The sequence below is a fragment of the Rhinolophus hipposideros genome (assembly GCF_964194185.1).
Source record: "Rhinolophus hipposideros genome assembly, chromosome: 20".
NCBI lineage: Eukaryota > Metazoa > Chordata > Mammalia > Chiroptera > Rhinolophidae > Rhinolophus > Rhinolophus hipposideros.
The window spans coordinates 48266227-48281661 of NC_138066.1; the positions used below are offsets into that span (position 1 = coordinate 48266227).

At 54.0% G+C, this 15435-nt stretch overlaps 1 protein-coding gene across 4 annotated transcripts in view; it reads left to right on the forward strand.

Annotated features, from left to right (window-relative positions):
• Window positions 1–14862, forward strand: part of RAB37 (RAB37, member RAS oncogene family) — a gene marked incomplete at its 5' end in the record, with an annotated part of 47886 nt that extends 33024 nt beyond the window's left edge. Inside the window, 9 exons of one of the 4 annotated variants that reach the window (XM_081029419.1) lie at window positions 1965–2075; window positions 9380–9490; window positions 10484–10525; window positions 11013–11079; window positions 11176–11228; window positions 12175–12240; window positions 12840–12896; window positions 12974–13050; window positions 13224–14862. In XM_081029419.1, the coding sequence (XP_080885545.1) occupies window positions 1965–2075; window positions 9380–9490; window positions 10484–10525; window positions 11013–11079; window positions 11176–11228; window positions 12175–12240; window positions 12840–12896; window positions 12974–13050; window positions 13224–13329 (690 nt within the window). In that variant the 3' untranslated portion in view covers window positions 13330–14862. Of the gene's footprint in view, window positions 1–1964; window positions 2076–6499; window positions 6613–9379; window positions 9491–10483; window positions 10526–11012; window positions 11080–11175; window positions 11229–12174; window positions 12241–12839; window positions 12897–12973; window positions 13051–13223 lie in introns of those variants that run through there. The other 3 variants (XM_081029420.1, XM_081029421.1, XM_081029422.1) reach the window with 3 other exon arrangements.
• Between the last annotated feature and the right edge of the window lie 573 nt (window positions 14863–15435).

The following is a 15435-nucleotide window of genomic DNA, read 5'->3' on the forward strand; positions in this document are numbered from 1 at the left end:
ATGCAGAGGGGCACAAACTGAGGAGAGCCAGGTCTCAGGGAAGTCCTGGATTTAGGGAGCAATAATTCAATAATGTTTGTAAAGTGATCAGCTCTGAGCTCTCCATTGTGGCCCAGAAAAAGTTCTTAGAGTCATCAGAGGCTTCCTGATGTGATCATCTCCAGGGGACTACTGCTTCTAGAAAGGCCAATACAAGAGCATCGTCCTGCCCCTGGCCGAAGGCAGGACTCAGCTGGATCTGAAATTCTGAACCCTGTCACCCTGGACCGTGTCCCCACTGAACCAGAAAAGGTCCCAAGAAGATGGAACTGTTTTCGCATAATGAGAGACGAAAGTGATGAGAACTCTTCCCCCTGGAAAAGAAATGGATTAAAAGGAAAAGAATCAGAATCTTTTCTATCCTTTTAGTAAATGAGCAAGGTGGACACAGAAGGACTGACTCCTCACTTTCTGGAATATTCTCTCTGGGAAGCACTTCTTCACACCTGAGGAAGTTGGATTTGAGATGTAAACTGTTAAAACCACTACCCATAACAAACAATTGGAGCCCTTTAACCCAGGAGGAAATAAAAGCTGGACAGAATTTGGCTTGGGAAGAGAGGGGTTGGGGGACCATAAACAGGGAACATCCAAGGTCAGCGTCAAGGACAACCTCATGTTTGCCCTGCTACCCATTTCATGACACTGTCAGAGACAAACAGTGCTGGGGCTGTGGGTCAGGCCCAAGAAAACCCTGTTAATCCTTATGCTTTTATTTTGGGGGGGTTTTATGTCTCTGTTTTATTTGTTTGTTTGCTTGCTTGCTTGCTTTTGTTTGTGTTTGCAAGTCCAACTAAAGTTGGCATGTCCTAAACCTTTCCAACAACTTTGATGCTTGCCTTTGAAAAGTGGCTATTGTCCACTTTGAAACTAAGGCATTTATATTCAATCATTCATTCATTCATTCATTCATTCACTGAGAGACTGCTGGGTACCAACCTCTGGACGTATATTTCTTCTTTGTTGCTTATGATTTCTTCCCCATACAGCACCTGTCCACGTTAATTCTCCTTGCTTCATCCTCCCAGTACAGAAGTGGCCTCCTCTCTTTTCCCAAACTCTGTTTTTCTTTGAAATGTTGTCCTCTCCAAGGCCTTGTTCCAGGGCCAACTGCAAACTCTTCCTAAAGCATATAGCTAGACATCCTCTTTATTATTATTTTATTCTATAGACTATTTTTCTAAGACTTTCCCATACAGGAGACCTATTGCGTTAGTCCAGGTCTTCCAAAAAGCAGGTGTCAAAAGGGAATTAAATGTGCAGGGATTTTTATCAGGGGAAACACCTGAGGGAGAAATGGGGTAAGAACCAGGAGAGGAGGGGAGAGCCATGAGGCCATGATGCAGGAGTGACCCCACGTGAAGGAGAAAGGCCAGGAAGGCTGTGTGGAAGTGTCGAAGACCACCACACAGTCTCTGGAAGAACGTTCTGTAAAACCACAAGGCGGTCCTCATGCCAACATCAGCTGTGAGGGGAGCCCCGTGTCTCCGGGAAACAGGCCCGCCTCAGTGTCCCTGCCACACTCCGCCTTTTGCTGGGGACTGCCTATGGGAAACGTGGCCGCGGTGCAGACACCAGCGGTGGATTGCAGAGCGCAGCAGCGGGCCCTCGGTCCCTTCCGCCCCTGGGCTTGGAAGTCTGAGAGGCACATTCTCATGGTCACCTCAGATGTTTATTAACTTGAGGTGAAACAAGATTTCCTCTATGCCTTCACGTCTTCTTCAGCGACTTTACTAGGAAACCAAGAGTGTGACGTGTGCGTGTACTCTTCTGTGTGTGTGAGTGTGCGTCTGTGTGTGTCTGTGCGTGTGTGTTTGTGTGTGCGCACACATGTATATATGTGTTTAGCGAAACCCACTCCCCCAGCCACGAGGAAGCCTAATTCACACTGCAGGCCCTCACGCCTCTCTGTTGCTCCCTTTCAGACCATCCTGGTGGGCGACAGTGGCGTGGGGAAGACATCTCTGCTGGTTCAGTTCGACCAGGGCAAGTTCATCCCCGGCTCCTTCTCGGCCACCGTGGGCATCGGATTCACAGTAAGCACCCAGCCTCAGGACCCTGGTGTACCTCTGTCAGGGTCCCAGCAGGAAACAGGTGGACACTCATGTTAGATCATTTAAGAAGGTTTCATATAAAACTACGTATCAAGGTGGAGGCAGGGTGCTGGGGAAAGAGGAGGGATGGTGCAGTGGCTTTGGGTAGTTATAGGGCCTCCCTTCCACCCCCTAGCCTAAAAGGTGAGAGGAGGGAACGGTCACCAGACACAGGGACAAAGAGGGCTGTGTGGAGAGGGCTGGCTGGAGGGAACACAGCAACGCATAGTAGCCTCACTGGGAGGGAACCAGGGCAATAAATCTCCCTCCCACACTGCTTTCTTCCTGCTCCCCCATCTGCTTCTGGGACTCCCCATTGGCTGAACACTCTTCTTTTCTAGAAGCTAGAAAGCAAGGGAAGGTGTGTGTGTGTGTGTGTGTGTGTGTGCGCGTGTGTGAATTTTTCCGTTTCTTCTTTTATTTTTATCAATTTTTGCTTTATGTTGATATGCCATGCTGTTAGATGCATTAATGTTTTTCTTAATGATTTTTTTTTATTTTTCAATTACGGTTGACATATATTAGTTTCAGGTGTACAACGTAGTGATTGGACACTTATATAACTACGAAATGATCACCCCAATATGTCTAGTGCTCACCTGGCAGCCTACATAGTTGTTACAATGTTATTGACTATATTCCCTATGCTGTCCTTTACATCCCCATGACTGTTTTTAGCACTGGCGATTTGTACTTCTTAATCAGCAAGGGAATATCACAATACAGATTACTCAGGTCCATCCTCCAAGGCAAGAGGAATCTGGAGAGGCAAGGGAATGGCTTGAAGTTTGAAGCATAGTCCAAACTTAGCATTGTCATGCTGGCAGGTCAAAGGTTAAAGTTCAGTTTTTAGCACTCAGTCTCTCCCTGGACACAGCGCAGCAAGGCAGCTCAGACGAGGAAGTATTCCCAACCCTCAGCCCTTCTGTGGGCCAAGAAGTCCTCCCCCCGTGGCACACCTTTCTCTCCACTTGTACCACGCCTGCTGGCCACTTCCAGTGACCCTTGAATCCTGGGAAAACCTTTAGAGAGGGTTTGGCTCCTCTCTTGGACTGTGGCAGGAGCTGCAGGGCCCTCGTTTGGGGTCTCCAGAATCCTCGTATCCAGAGATGGGGAAGAGCTAACGTCATTTCTTAGGCAGCATGGGTGTTTGAGAGGCCAGCCTCTGCGACTGCGCGGAGCATAGGCCTGCGAGGTCACACTTGGGGCTGGGACACAGCAGATTCACACTGGTGGGAAGAGGAAAGAACCCCAGAAATTGGGCTTGCCCCTTGGGTCACAGTGAGGAAGGTGAGGGCCCATGATGAACAGGGCTTCAGAGGGAAGCAGAAATCAGTACCTGGCCAGAGTGTGTGTCAGGGTCTGGAATCCAACCTGAAGCACCAGTGCCCAGGGCTCTCCCACGACTGGGAGCTGCTGGACTCCGGAGTGTGGGAAGGGAAAGGCTGAGTCCCAGGAGGGCGAGGCTGCCCTGACAGTCCCTTAGCCTTGGACCAGCTGCCATGAAGCGAACCAGGAGTCCAGGGCCAGGCATCCCCCACCATGGGCTCCTGCCCAGACTGTGCCCGACAGTCACACTCACGTCTCCTCGCCCCCTCCACGCTTGTCCTCCTGCCTGTCAGACTCAGAGGGCAGAGAGCGAGGTGGGTGTGGGTGAGGTTATGGTACGCAAGCTCTGATTCTCACTCCACAGAGGCACAGGGCGGGGCCTCCCAACTTTTCCGCGAGCCTGGTGGGGAAAGTGAGGCAACTTGCCTGTGAAAAGGAAAAAAGTTGTGCTCAAACTGAGACTGAAGCAGCCTGAGACAGGCCAGGCCAGGCCCTTCCTCTCTCCTCAGGCTGAACCTTCTAGAGCCTTGCTGTTTGCTTGGCATCGGTCAGTACCAGGAAGGTTCCATTCACCTCAGGATGAACCCCTGGGCCGCTTACACTGAGTGAGAGCCTGAGGGCCCAGCTCAAGCCTGAGCCTGGGGACACCTGGATCAGGTGTACGACCTGGGAGCACAAACAGACCACACCCTGCTCCTTAGCTGGGACACCAACCCAGAGGGCCCCCCACACTGGTGGTGGGGGGCAGCAACAGCAGCCTGTGATAGGCCCCACATGACTGACCCTGGGCCTAGGAACAGTTGCTCACTTACAAAGAGGTTTGAGGCTCTTGCTGAGAAAAATGTCTGTCTCCTCCACAAGCCCCCTGCCCACACCGTTGTCTATGATGGAGACACCCCCGCCCCCTGCTATTCCTTTCCTTTCCAGAGACATGTCTCTTTCCAACCCTCCGCTCAGAGCAGCTGGTTCTTTGCACAGCAGCTAAAATCTCCCATATCGTGTCGAACAAAAAGGCTGGAGGATATTGGGGTCTCCTTCATCATCATCTTTGGGGTCCCCAAAGAGCCTGGCTACAAGACATTGCTTATCCATGTCATTCACACAGAGATTTTAAATACTGCTTACAGCTGGCTATTTGCAAGTGCCCCATGGCTGGTCCTGGCTGTGGCCCGGAATTCCTGCGTTGTGGTAACTGAGGCAGAGGGAGCCACTGGAGCTCGTGCAGGCCCAGCTCATAGGGTTGAGTGTGGCCTGGGCAGCAGGAAAGGGAAGGAGTCCTGGGTCTTCCACTTTAAATGTCAATGGTGAGTGGGGTGATTAGCTGGGTGTACCAGGGCCTCTCAGCAATTTTTACCCCAGAAACCAGGCCCGTTGCTTTCTGGAAGTGGGACCTGCGCAGGTTCTGTGTGAACGACTCTCAAATTATGGTTTTCCTCAACTCCTCCACCACCTGCACCAGCACACTGATGCCAAGTCCTGCGGATGGGTTTATTGGGGTGCTGACATCAATAGGGTTCACACAGTAGCCTTTCTAGCCAGCCCCTCTCCCACCCCAATTCAGTTCCTCCTGTTACTTCTTGCCTCGGTGTTCCCCAAACTCTCTAGCCTTGCCTAAACGCCACTGCAAAATTCATCTTTGGGAAGCCTCGCTCAGCCCCACCCAACACCCTCAGTGGCTCAGGAGTGCTTTCCAAATAAATCCTAAATCCATCATCCATGCAGCTTCTCCTCTCCCAGACACGATTCCGTGTTGGAATCCCACCCAGTGTACATATGAGGTTATGGCATGTCCACCTCCAGAAAATAACCCCAACTGGTGACAAAAATCACAGGGCTGGAGGTGGATATACACACAATCCCCAAAGTCACTCCTGCCCTTGCCACTCACCCCCAACACCTAAGCAAAGAGGTGCAGGTGCCCCTCCTCCTCTACACCCCTCAAACGGTCCCTTTATAATACACCCACCCTGTTCAGAGAGAGTGGGTGGTGAGCTGAATGAGCTTGTAGAGAATGTCAGGAGAGGGGGTAGTTGAATGGTTGGCCCAGCTGAGCTCTACTATGGGCAACCCAGGACACACTCCCACCCTCTGCCTCCAGCAGCTGCAGGGTTCCTAGGGTGTCCTGGAGCCTCTGCTCACAATGATCCACAACTTCGTGAATTCATTTGATATTAAACATTTAAGGTCTACTAGGTGACAAAGGGGGGGGGGTCACATGTTAATAAGGCCGTCCCTGCCTGCAGGAGTGCCTAGATTGGTAGGGGTATGGGGGGGAAGGCTCTCCCATCCAGGTGTAGAATATCCTGGGCGCAGCCCAACAGGTTAGGGAGAAAGGAGAAGTAATCATTCTGAAGGGTCAAAGTTCGAGCACCAACCATCCAGCGGCGAGATGTGAAAAGATGAATAAATATCGGTCGGTAAATAAAATTATATTCACGTGAGCTCAGGCTGGACTGCATTAACAAAAGTGAAACTGCCTGATCGCTGTCCTCAGAAAGCACGCCTCCTCTCAAAGGCAGCACGGCCCTGAGGGGGTGCACCCCGGCGTCCGCTCCTCCCCCCCCCCCCCCGACCCCGCCCCGGGGGGCCACCTGTTCATCGCCAGCTGGCCGGGCTCGGGCGCCGCCTGCTGGCCGCGCTGAGCAGAGGCAGCGGGAACACGGGTGCAGGTGCTCTGATCCCAGTGATGCCAGACATTCCGCGGCAAGCGGGGTCTCCAGGGACCTCTCCTCGTGGGAGCCTAACCCCCACGGCTGGCGACCTTGGGGAACCGTTCCTGGGACTGGATTTGGCCCATGCCCTCAGAGGAGGAAACCGGGTCAGTGTTGCCTAGGGGGCCCCCCTGCCCCTTCGGGCACTGACACTGAGGTCCTAAACGCCCTTGCGGGACTGCCCGCTCTGGGCGGGTGTCGCTGGGATGGTGGGAGGGAGGGAGGAGCCTGTTGGGGTCCGGGCCGCAGCGGAGGTGGGGGGAAGGAGTGGGTGGGGCCTAAGGCGGAGCTATTTCTGAGCTGTCCCTCGCCTGCCGCCTGCCCCAGCTCACCTCTCGTCCAGGAACATGACGGGCACGCCTGGCGCCGCTGCCACCCGGGATGGCGAGGCCCCCGAGCTCTCCCCGCCCTGCAGTCCGAGCTACGATCTCACGGGCAAGGTGGGTGGGCACTGCGCCTAGCGCTAGGGACTCCCGTGCGGGTTTTGAGGGCCACCCCTCCCCACGTCCTTTGCCCTAAGACCCTGGCGTTCCCGGGCGTAAGCGCCTTTCTGGCTGCATCTGCGCTGCACTCAGCTCTTCCCCCAGGCAGCCGGGTGTCCCAGAGTAGGGAGGGAGGATAGAGACGCAGCTCCTGGGACCGTCCCAATCTCTAGGGATCTGAGCTGGCACGGTGGGAGGTGGGAGAAGTAGGTCGGAAGTGACTCCCCACCCAATTTTCTTCTGCCACTCTCCCGCCAGTATGGGCCCCCTGGGACCCCACGATTCTTGATAAGGGTTTACCCTGCTGGGCACGGGCGCCCGAAGTGCTAGGATATAGGGATGCTTGGAAACCCAGAGCGGACGCCCCCTGGCGGCCGAGCAACTTGAGGTTAATACCCTTTTCCCAGCTAAGCTCTCAGCTAACACTTAACAGCCAGTTTCAAGGCCTTAGGCCCCAAACTCTTGAGATCCCCAGGTTCCCCCAAGTCCTACCTCTTCCCTTTCCACTATTGCCTCATACTTTCTTCCAGGAGGATGTTGCTAGCCAGAATGCAGGCCCACCTGGGAATTTTTAGAACCTGAGAAAGATCGATGTGGTTAGTCACAATGCCCCCACCTGGGAGAGTGTAAGTCAGCTCTCTGGGGCTCGGTTCCTCCGCGGGGTGGCCATGCACACAAGCAGGTGAGGGTGGAGGTGGGCACTGGTCTGTCTGCCCCCCTGTCTTGGAGCAGGCAGTTACTAGGAGCTCTGCAAGCTGTGCGGAGGGAGCCCAGACCTTCCACTGTTCCTCTAGGCTTGGGGATAAGTGAGGGGGCAAGCCTGTTTCATGCTACGTGGCTTAAAGGAGACCTGCCTCTTTCTGTGCCTTGTTTTCCTCCCCACACACGGGGCTCACTCATGAAAGAAGTCTGGGGCCTCCACCCCCATTGTTCCAGGGGAAGCCACTCTGCAAGTCACCCGCCCAGAGCCGTTGAGATAGACGTCCTGTGTGGGCTCTCAGCAGGAAATGGGCCCCTGTGCATTCAGTGGGAGGGGAGCTGCTGAGGGCCAGCCCCTGGGCCAGTGGGGACCACCTGACCTCCTCACGGGACAAGCCAGCTGCACTGTTTGCTAGGAGGTAGCAAGGCTGGGCAGCTGTTTGTGTTTAGTGGCTTTGCCTGGCTGGGTAGGTAGCTGGCATCGTTTGCTCAAGGCAGCTGTGATCTGTAAAGTACACAGGAGCTCACCCTCCCTCCCTCCTTCCCCCTTGGGGGCTGGGACCCAGGAGCCAGGGAGCAATGCGGGCTCCAGAGGGCCCTCCCAGTCCCCAGCCCTCCATCTGTCCCCTGGGCCAAGCAGCATCTGTGGAGAGTTGGCTCCTGGCCTCCACCAGCCTGTGTGCACCAAGACTTCCCCAGGAGACGGAGTTCGGGACAGACTGGGAGGAGCTTGGCAGGAGCTCCTGGGCTGGATTAGAGGGGATGGGGACTACTGGCAGGCCATACCCAGTCCTGCGCCACTCTTCTGGAGTCTTAGGTTGTTCACACCAACATTATGGTTCCCAGCCACCGACTGAGTCTAGAAAGGCCTCAAAGAAATAATCCCTCCTGCCTTCTTGCCACTGTGGAACTAGGTCACAGATGGTTTAAAGAATCTTCCCCAAGTCCCCCCAGTTAGCCATTGATTAGCCAGGACCCCAGTCTTCATACACCTTTTACTGAGCCCTCCTACCTGTCTACCAAAGTTAGTTAATCCCAGTAGCAGGAAAACCTGCTGCACATGTATGTGCACAGCAGGAAAACCTTTGGGCTCCATTGTCATGGTCAAGGCCTCAAAAATAACTCAAACCCAGTCCCTGCTCAAACCACTAAGTATCTAACCTGCCCGTTGTGAATTTTCCAGCAGGAGGTCTAGACCTCTGTTCTCCAAGATTGAGGAATGACTGGACAAAGGGCTTCCCTCCCTCACCCCCCATATTCCTCAGAGAGGATGAGCAGAGACTGGCCAGGCAATAAAGGAGCAGGACACACCCCACCGCCCCACACTCCCAGCCCTACAATGACCCGGTGATGCCAATTTGCAGCCATTTGCCCAACTTGGGAGGTTTCTGCTGAACGAACTTAAGACTAAACTCTCCTCACTTCAATATAAATTTCAACCCTCCCTAATTCATGTAACCTTTTTATAAACATAAAATGTTATTAGAAACTTCCAAATAAATGTTGTGGAAAAGAACCTAAAACAGTTATTTTAGAATATGCCTTTACAAACGACAGTGCCCGCCCCCATCAGATCCTGACCCCTCCCTTGGGTAGGAATCCTGTCCCAGGTATTAACACTTCCCTTTCCCGGTAGTAGAGCCCCACCCACACATGCACACATGCCTGGAACACACACAGAAGGAGGGAATCAGACATGGTGTGGCAGGGGGCCAATGTGTCTGAGACAAATGCAGTGGCTCTCTAGGGCTCCTGAGCAATCTGGGCACCTGTTGGTGCTGAGGTTTCAATTCAGGCTTCCAGGATATTGGCTGAAGACAGGAGAGTCAGAGGGAGAGCCTGAGAGGCGAGAGTGTGGGGCGGAGAGGCAGGGTGAAGACAGCAGCAGGCTTTCCAGAAGCAGGTACCCCTCAGTGCCGTCATCATCCTTCCCTCGCCTTCTGCCCCTCTTTTCAGGGCCTCTCTCCCTGGAAGCCCAGAAACTTGCCCCAACTCCCCATTAACTGCGTCTGCCCCCATCTCCTAGGTGATGCTTCTGGGAGACTCAGGCGTCGGGAAAACCTGTTTCCTGATCCAATTCAAAGACGGGGCCTTCCTGTCCGGGACCTTCATAGCCACCGTCGGCATAGACTTCAGGGTGAGGTGGCTGCAGGCTTTGCCCCTCAGCAGCAAGCTGGGGTCAGGCACAGGGCCACTGCCCTATCCTTGCCCATCTTGGCTCTTCATGACAGCTGTGGCTCACTTCCTGGAGGGCACCAGGGGTGCTCCCAGGGACCACAGCGGTGGCCAGGTTAGAGGAATCTGGGCACCCCCCTACAGGATATGAGAAATGAGAGACTGAGTCTTCAAGTTCTGCCCCCAGCAGGGCAGAACATCCCATGTGAGCTGAGTTTCCTGGCCCTCAACCCTCTTGCTCATCGCCCTCTCACCTGGGCCCCTTGGGCAAGGCTTCAGAGGTCCACCAGCCTCTCTGGAGTTACCAGGAAGCACAGCGCTGCACAATGTTGAAGAGAGAGGGTGAAAGAGCAGCTTGCCAGTGTCCCTCCTCTCCCCTTGATGAACCCATCTTTACGGACCTGCATCAGAAATGCTGGGCACGCTGAGCAAAGCACACACAAAGGGTCTAACCCTGGCAGCAGCAGGGAGGGTGGTTCTCAGAGGCTTGGTGCCTCCCTCCCACTTGGGAAAATTAGTGGGCAGCTAGAGAAAAGGTGACCCGGCAGATAGGGCCTCTGAGGTCCCCAGATGCTAGTGGACATCTCGTCTCAAAGGACTCAGCTGCAGGATGGGACCGAGCTCCGGGAGAGGCAGACAGAAATAAAGCAGGGGCAGGGCCCCCAGTGCCCAGCTCTGTGCTACCTGCTGAGTCCTGGAGAGAGCTGGGCAGGTTCTCAGGCTCCCCTTGCCCTGGCATATTGTGAGAAGAGCAGATGGAATGCCCAGAACAGAGGGCTCCATGGTGAGGGTATCTGGGGTGATCTGGTTAGAGACATCCCTGGGGCTCACCACACCTCTTCTAGCCCTGGACAGGGTGTTTTCTCCTTGGTAGGATATCAGCAGAGCACAGGAGCCAAGCCTCCCCCGCCTCCCCCCACCACCCCACCTCTCCCTCTGCCCTTTTTTCTTTCAGAACAAGGTGGTGACTGTGGATGGTGTGAGGGTGAAGCTGCAGGTGAGACCAGAGGCTGTGGGAGAGTGGGGAGGGCGGAGAGGCCTGCCCCTGCTCCTCACCCAAACCACAGGAGGCCTGCGGCCCTGCCCTCAGCCTGGGGTAATTTCCTGTGGGGCCCATGAGAAGAAACGGCTTCTGTTTGTTTGATGTCTGCAGAAAAAGCAGCTCCCAGGCACCCTCTTCTATCAAAGACAGCTCAAATGCCTTCTGACAAGCTCAGGCTCCTCCATCTCCTCCATAGTTTCCCGGGCCTCCTCTGCTCTCAGAGGCTGGACACCCCCAACCCCTGGGCTGGGGAAGAGGCAACAACTAAATGAGCTTGAGAGCTCAGTAACTGCCACCATCCAGGACATTCAGAAGCCCATGAGAACCTAGAGAAGGAAAAATCTCACCTTCCCACAATCTCCCATATCACAGCGTGTGTTCCCTCTGCTAGCACAGTCCCTGCACCCTGGCTCCTTCTGACCATCTGTCCGTCCCTTCCTAGATCTGGGACACCGCAGGGCAGGAGCGGTTCCGCAGTGTCACCCATGCTTATTACCGAGATGCCCAGGGTAAGTCCCTCCTGCACTCCAACTGCTTCCCCCAGCCCACCTGTGACGTCACCCTTCTGCCCCAAGTCCCCTGTGTGACCTCTTTCTCCCCTGCAGCCTTGCTCCTGCTATATGACATCACCAACAAGTCTTCCTTTGACAACATCCGGGTAGGTCCCTCTACCCACCACCCAAAGCAGCCAGGCAGGGCCTGTGAAGTTCAGAACTGCCTCCTGCTTTGTGGGAAGGGAGTGGAGCATGGAACACTGCTGACTTCTAAAAATACCTGAGCTGTGACTCAGAAGTAATAAGCTGCTGCTGGGTATTTGATTGGCACGTGAGCATGGAGGCCAGGAAGGCTGCCTCTGCCACCTGCTTAGCCATGACGGTGATTCATGAGTGCATTTCATGACAAAAGTTCAGAAAGTACTCAGCTCCACCCTGGACAATTACCCACAGAGACCAAGGGGAGAACTCAAGCAGAAAAACCTATCCACACATCCAGCCCAAGTTGCAAGAAAGTGACTCAGGCAGATAGAGTGAGTGGCTCTGTCCTTACAACCAAACTATTGGAGAATAGAGATAATAATTCAACAAATATAAGCACTGACTGTAGGCAACACTGTAAAGTTCCACATGCTCCCTGAACCCCACAGGTTTGCAAGCAAACTGGGGGAACAAGACATAAAGGTATAAACAGCTTATAAAGAGGATGGAAATCCACAGCACTCACACTGCCACTTCCAACGCCATGCTCATCACTAAATCACTAATCAATCACAGTATTTTTTGATCATTGAGCCCTTATGTGGCTTCAGAATACTCAACAGGGTGCTCCAGGAAATTGCTGGTGACTACCAACTGATTTATGAAACAAAGCCTCTGCCATCTCTATATTCCATAGAGCTGGGAGTTGTATTATATGGGGTTTGAGGACCCTCAGGACTGGAAAGGCCAGAACAAAGATACAGATGAGAGAATGCACAGGGCATCATGTTCAGGGGAACAGTGGGTAGCGTGGGATAATCAAACAGGGCGGAAGAAGGAAGTGCAAAAGGGAGGGGGAGAATGGCCGATGCTCAGGCTGGGCCTGGCTCAGCTCACCCTCTTCCACAGGCCTGGCTTACTGAGATTCATGAGTACGCCCAGAGGGATGTGGTGATCATGTTGCTAGGCAACAAGGTAAGTGGCTTTATGGTGAGGGTCAGCTCACCCACATCTCCTTTCCCACTGCCACAGAATTAGTTCCATCCAGCCTTGTCACTGCCCAGGAGTGTTAGCTGGACATCCTCCCAGCAAAGGACTCTTTCCAGTCTCCAATTCAGGGGTTAGACCTATCTGGTGTCTTCAGCCATCTCCTCTGCCCTCTTAAAGCTTTGGAAATGCCCCCCTGCACAGAAAGCTCAAGCTGCTACTTTGAGACCCAGCTGCTCAACCCCTATTAGGTCATAGTGTCTAGGGTCACAGACGCACAGCTAAGACTAGAAAGGGTTAGCCCCAACTGTCACCTCTGAGGCTGGGTCACCCCATCCTTGCCAAGGAGAGTTACTGACCTCCCCAAGTGGAAGTGAGATCCCACGACTGGGAACTGGGGAACTCAGCCTGAACCGAATGGAAACCCCGGCCCCATGCCAATCATACCGCTTGCAAGTCACATAGGCCACCAGCAGAGGGCGGGGCAGTGCCTGCTCTTGGGGCAAAAAGTGGGCCAGCAGGGGCAGGAGAGGGGCCAGCTGGGGCCAAGGCTTCCTTCTTCAGAGTGACCCACCTGGGCTTGACAGGCAGATGTGAGCAGTGAAAGGGTGATACGTTCAGAGGACGGAGAGACACTGGCCAGGGTAAGTGACTGCCTGTGGACAGGGTGAGGGGTGGGGGTAGCCAGAGGCTGGTCCTGAGGACACTCTCTCCCTGGCAGGAGTACGGAGTTCCCTTCATGGAGACCAGCGCCAAGACGGGCATGAATGTGGAGTTAGCCTTTCTGGCCATTGCCAAGTGAGAGCCGAGCAGGGAAGGGAACTGTGCAGGGTAGAGTGGCACCCAGCATGGCCTGGCCGCCGGCCCAGCCCCCAACTGCATTTTGAGGACCATTTGCCCTGGGCCACGGGAGTGGGGAGGATGCTCAGCTCCTCACCCCCTGCCCAGCCCTTTGCTTCTTCCTCTTCAAGGGAGCTGAAATACAGAGCCAGGCAACAGGCTGATGAACCCAGCTTCCAGATCCGAGACTATGTGGAGTCCCAGAAGAAGCGCCCCAGCTGTTGCTCCTTCTTGTGAATCCCAAGGGGCTGAGAGGAATCCCACGAGGATACAGCGTGCTCCCCCAGATCGGATTGGTTCTGAGCAGCTGAGCCAATGGGGAGAGAGTTGGGGGGATCCAGGGCACAGCCCCTTCCCAAGAGGGGGCTATACTCCCACCCCTACCCTAGTTCCTGTAGCTTCTCAGCATCCCCAGGGAGGGTAAAATATTTATATTTCGTTTTAATGATAGTTTAATACCAAAAAAAAAAAAAAGGCACCAGACAACTGAGATAGGGACCTGGTAGCCCTTTTGCCTTCTAGTATATACTAGGAGTCCGTGGGTGCTGGGCCTCCCTTCTAGCCGTGATGAGGGTGGCATTGCTCCAGTTGACTACCAGGGGCCCTGATGCACTTCTGGGGCATGAGGGCAGGCAGTGACCCGGTTCCCACCCTCACTTCAGCTGGAGGGAGGCTGAGCAGACCCCAGCCTTCATTTCCTCTAGCTCTCCAGGGACAATCTTCCCCATATGATGGCGCTTGTGCCCGGAGCTAGACCAAAGCTTATCTCTTATCAGGGAAGATAAGAAATGTGGAGATTGAGCTGGGGCCCAGCTCCCAGGGAGGGGGAGAGTGGAGTAGCGGAGATTGGGTCTGTCTGGCTACCTCTGGACTTCCAACCCCCCCCTCAGCGGTGTACCCCTTTTCCTTCAGCCCACAATCTCATTGGGGTACCTGGAAACATTCCGTTCCCATTCTCTGGCCCTCAGATCCAGGGGAGCCCCTCCTTCCTTAATCCCTTCTCTCACCTGCCTTCCTGTCTCTGCCCCTAGACACCTAAGGTCACAGCAAGGGAAAGGTTATTCCTGTCCCAACCCTTTGGCAGGTATGCAGCCCACAGGCTACTTTTTCAAAAAGCTGAGGTGCCAGATAAAGAAAAACCTCTGACTCCTGGAGCAGGTGGGAAGCAAACCTCACCCCACGTCGTGTATCAAGTGCTGCCTCTCCCCTGATCACCAACACCCTTTTCTTCTGAGACAGACACCAGGGACCCAACTGCTTTTTCTCCCCTCCTACTGAGCCAAGTTAGGGAATGAGAGGTCATCCATTTTCTGGATAAACCAACGTGATGTGTGCAAAACAAGGTCATGTGGGTAAGACTGGGGTGAGAGGAGAGGGGCAGCAATGAGTTTTCATGGGGCCAAGGTCACATGTCTCCCAAAACCCTGAGCCCAGCCACCAGAAGGGCATAAGAGACATGCATGTTATGACCAGAGGCACTTTCACTCCAGCTCTTCCAGGCTATGGGTGGGGGAAAGAGCAAGAAAGAGGTATGCACTGCACATTTCTGAGGCTACTGCATTTGCTTTCAAGGCAGAAATCTTGCTGTCTGAGCAGAGTCAGCAGCTCCTACTTGGGCCAGATAAGGAAGCTCTCCTAGGCCTCTCCCAGGCAGAGCAAGGAGGAGCCTGACCTTGCCCAAGGCAGGTCGCACAGGATCCAATCACATAGGCTGCTCTGGGCCTCTAGCATTTGTGTTCTTCGGAATTAAACTGCAGTAGTTTGGAAAGTACACCCTGTTCATTGCTTCTTTGAGATGCGCATGGGGAGGGGATCATGTTGAAAGGATTGTTAGTGCATGTTGGAGGCACTGTCACTGAGTGCCAAAATCATTTGATCCTCATCCTTCAGTGTTCCCAACTGGTCACCTCACCCTTAACAGACTGCCCCCCAGACTCTGTGACCAGCCTTTCATCTATCTGGAAGGAGCTTAAAGGCTTATCTTAAGGTCCTAATCATTTTTTTCTTTCTTTCTCTATTGAAGGAAGCCTGGGCTCTTTTCCCTGTAGACTGTATCCAGAGATTGGTTACCTGACTCTGTTCTGCCTCTCCCCACCCCAACTCCCTTGGCAGACGCTGACGCCAATGCCCAGGCCATTGCCCTAGGTGGCCTGTCTTCAGTGGGCAGACCCTGCAATTCCTTCGGCTCTCTGCTGAGCCTTCACACTTTCCCAGTGAGGATCAGAGCACGCCCCCTTCCCCTCCATAAGCAGGTCCTGAGACAGCACAAAATGACTCCACAAACGGGAAAATGTTGTTATTCAAACAACTCTGTTGGGTCCGAGGTAGACCTCAGTGTTATTC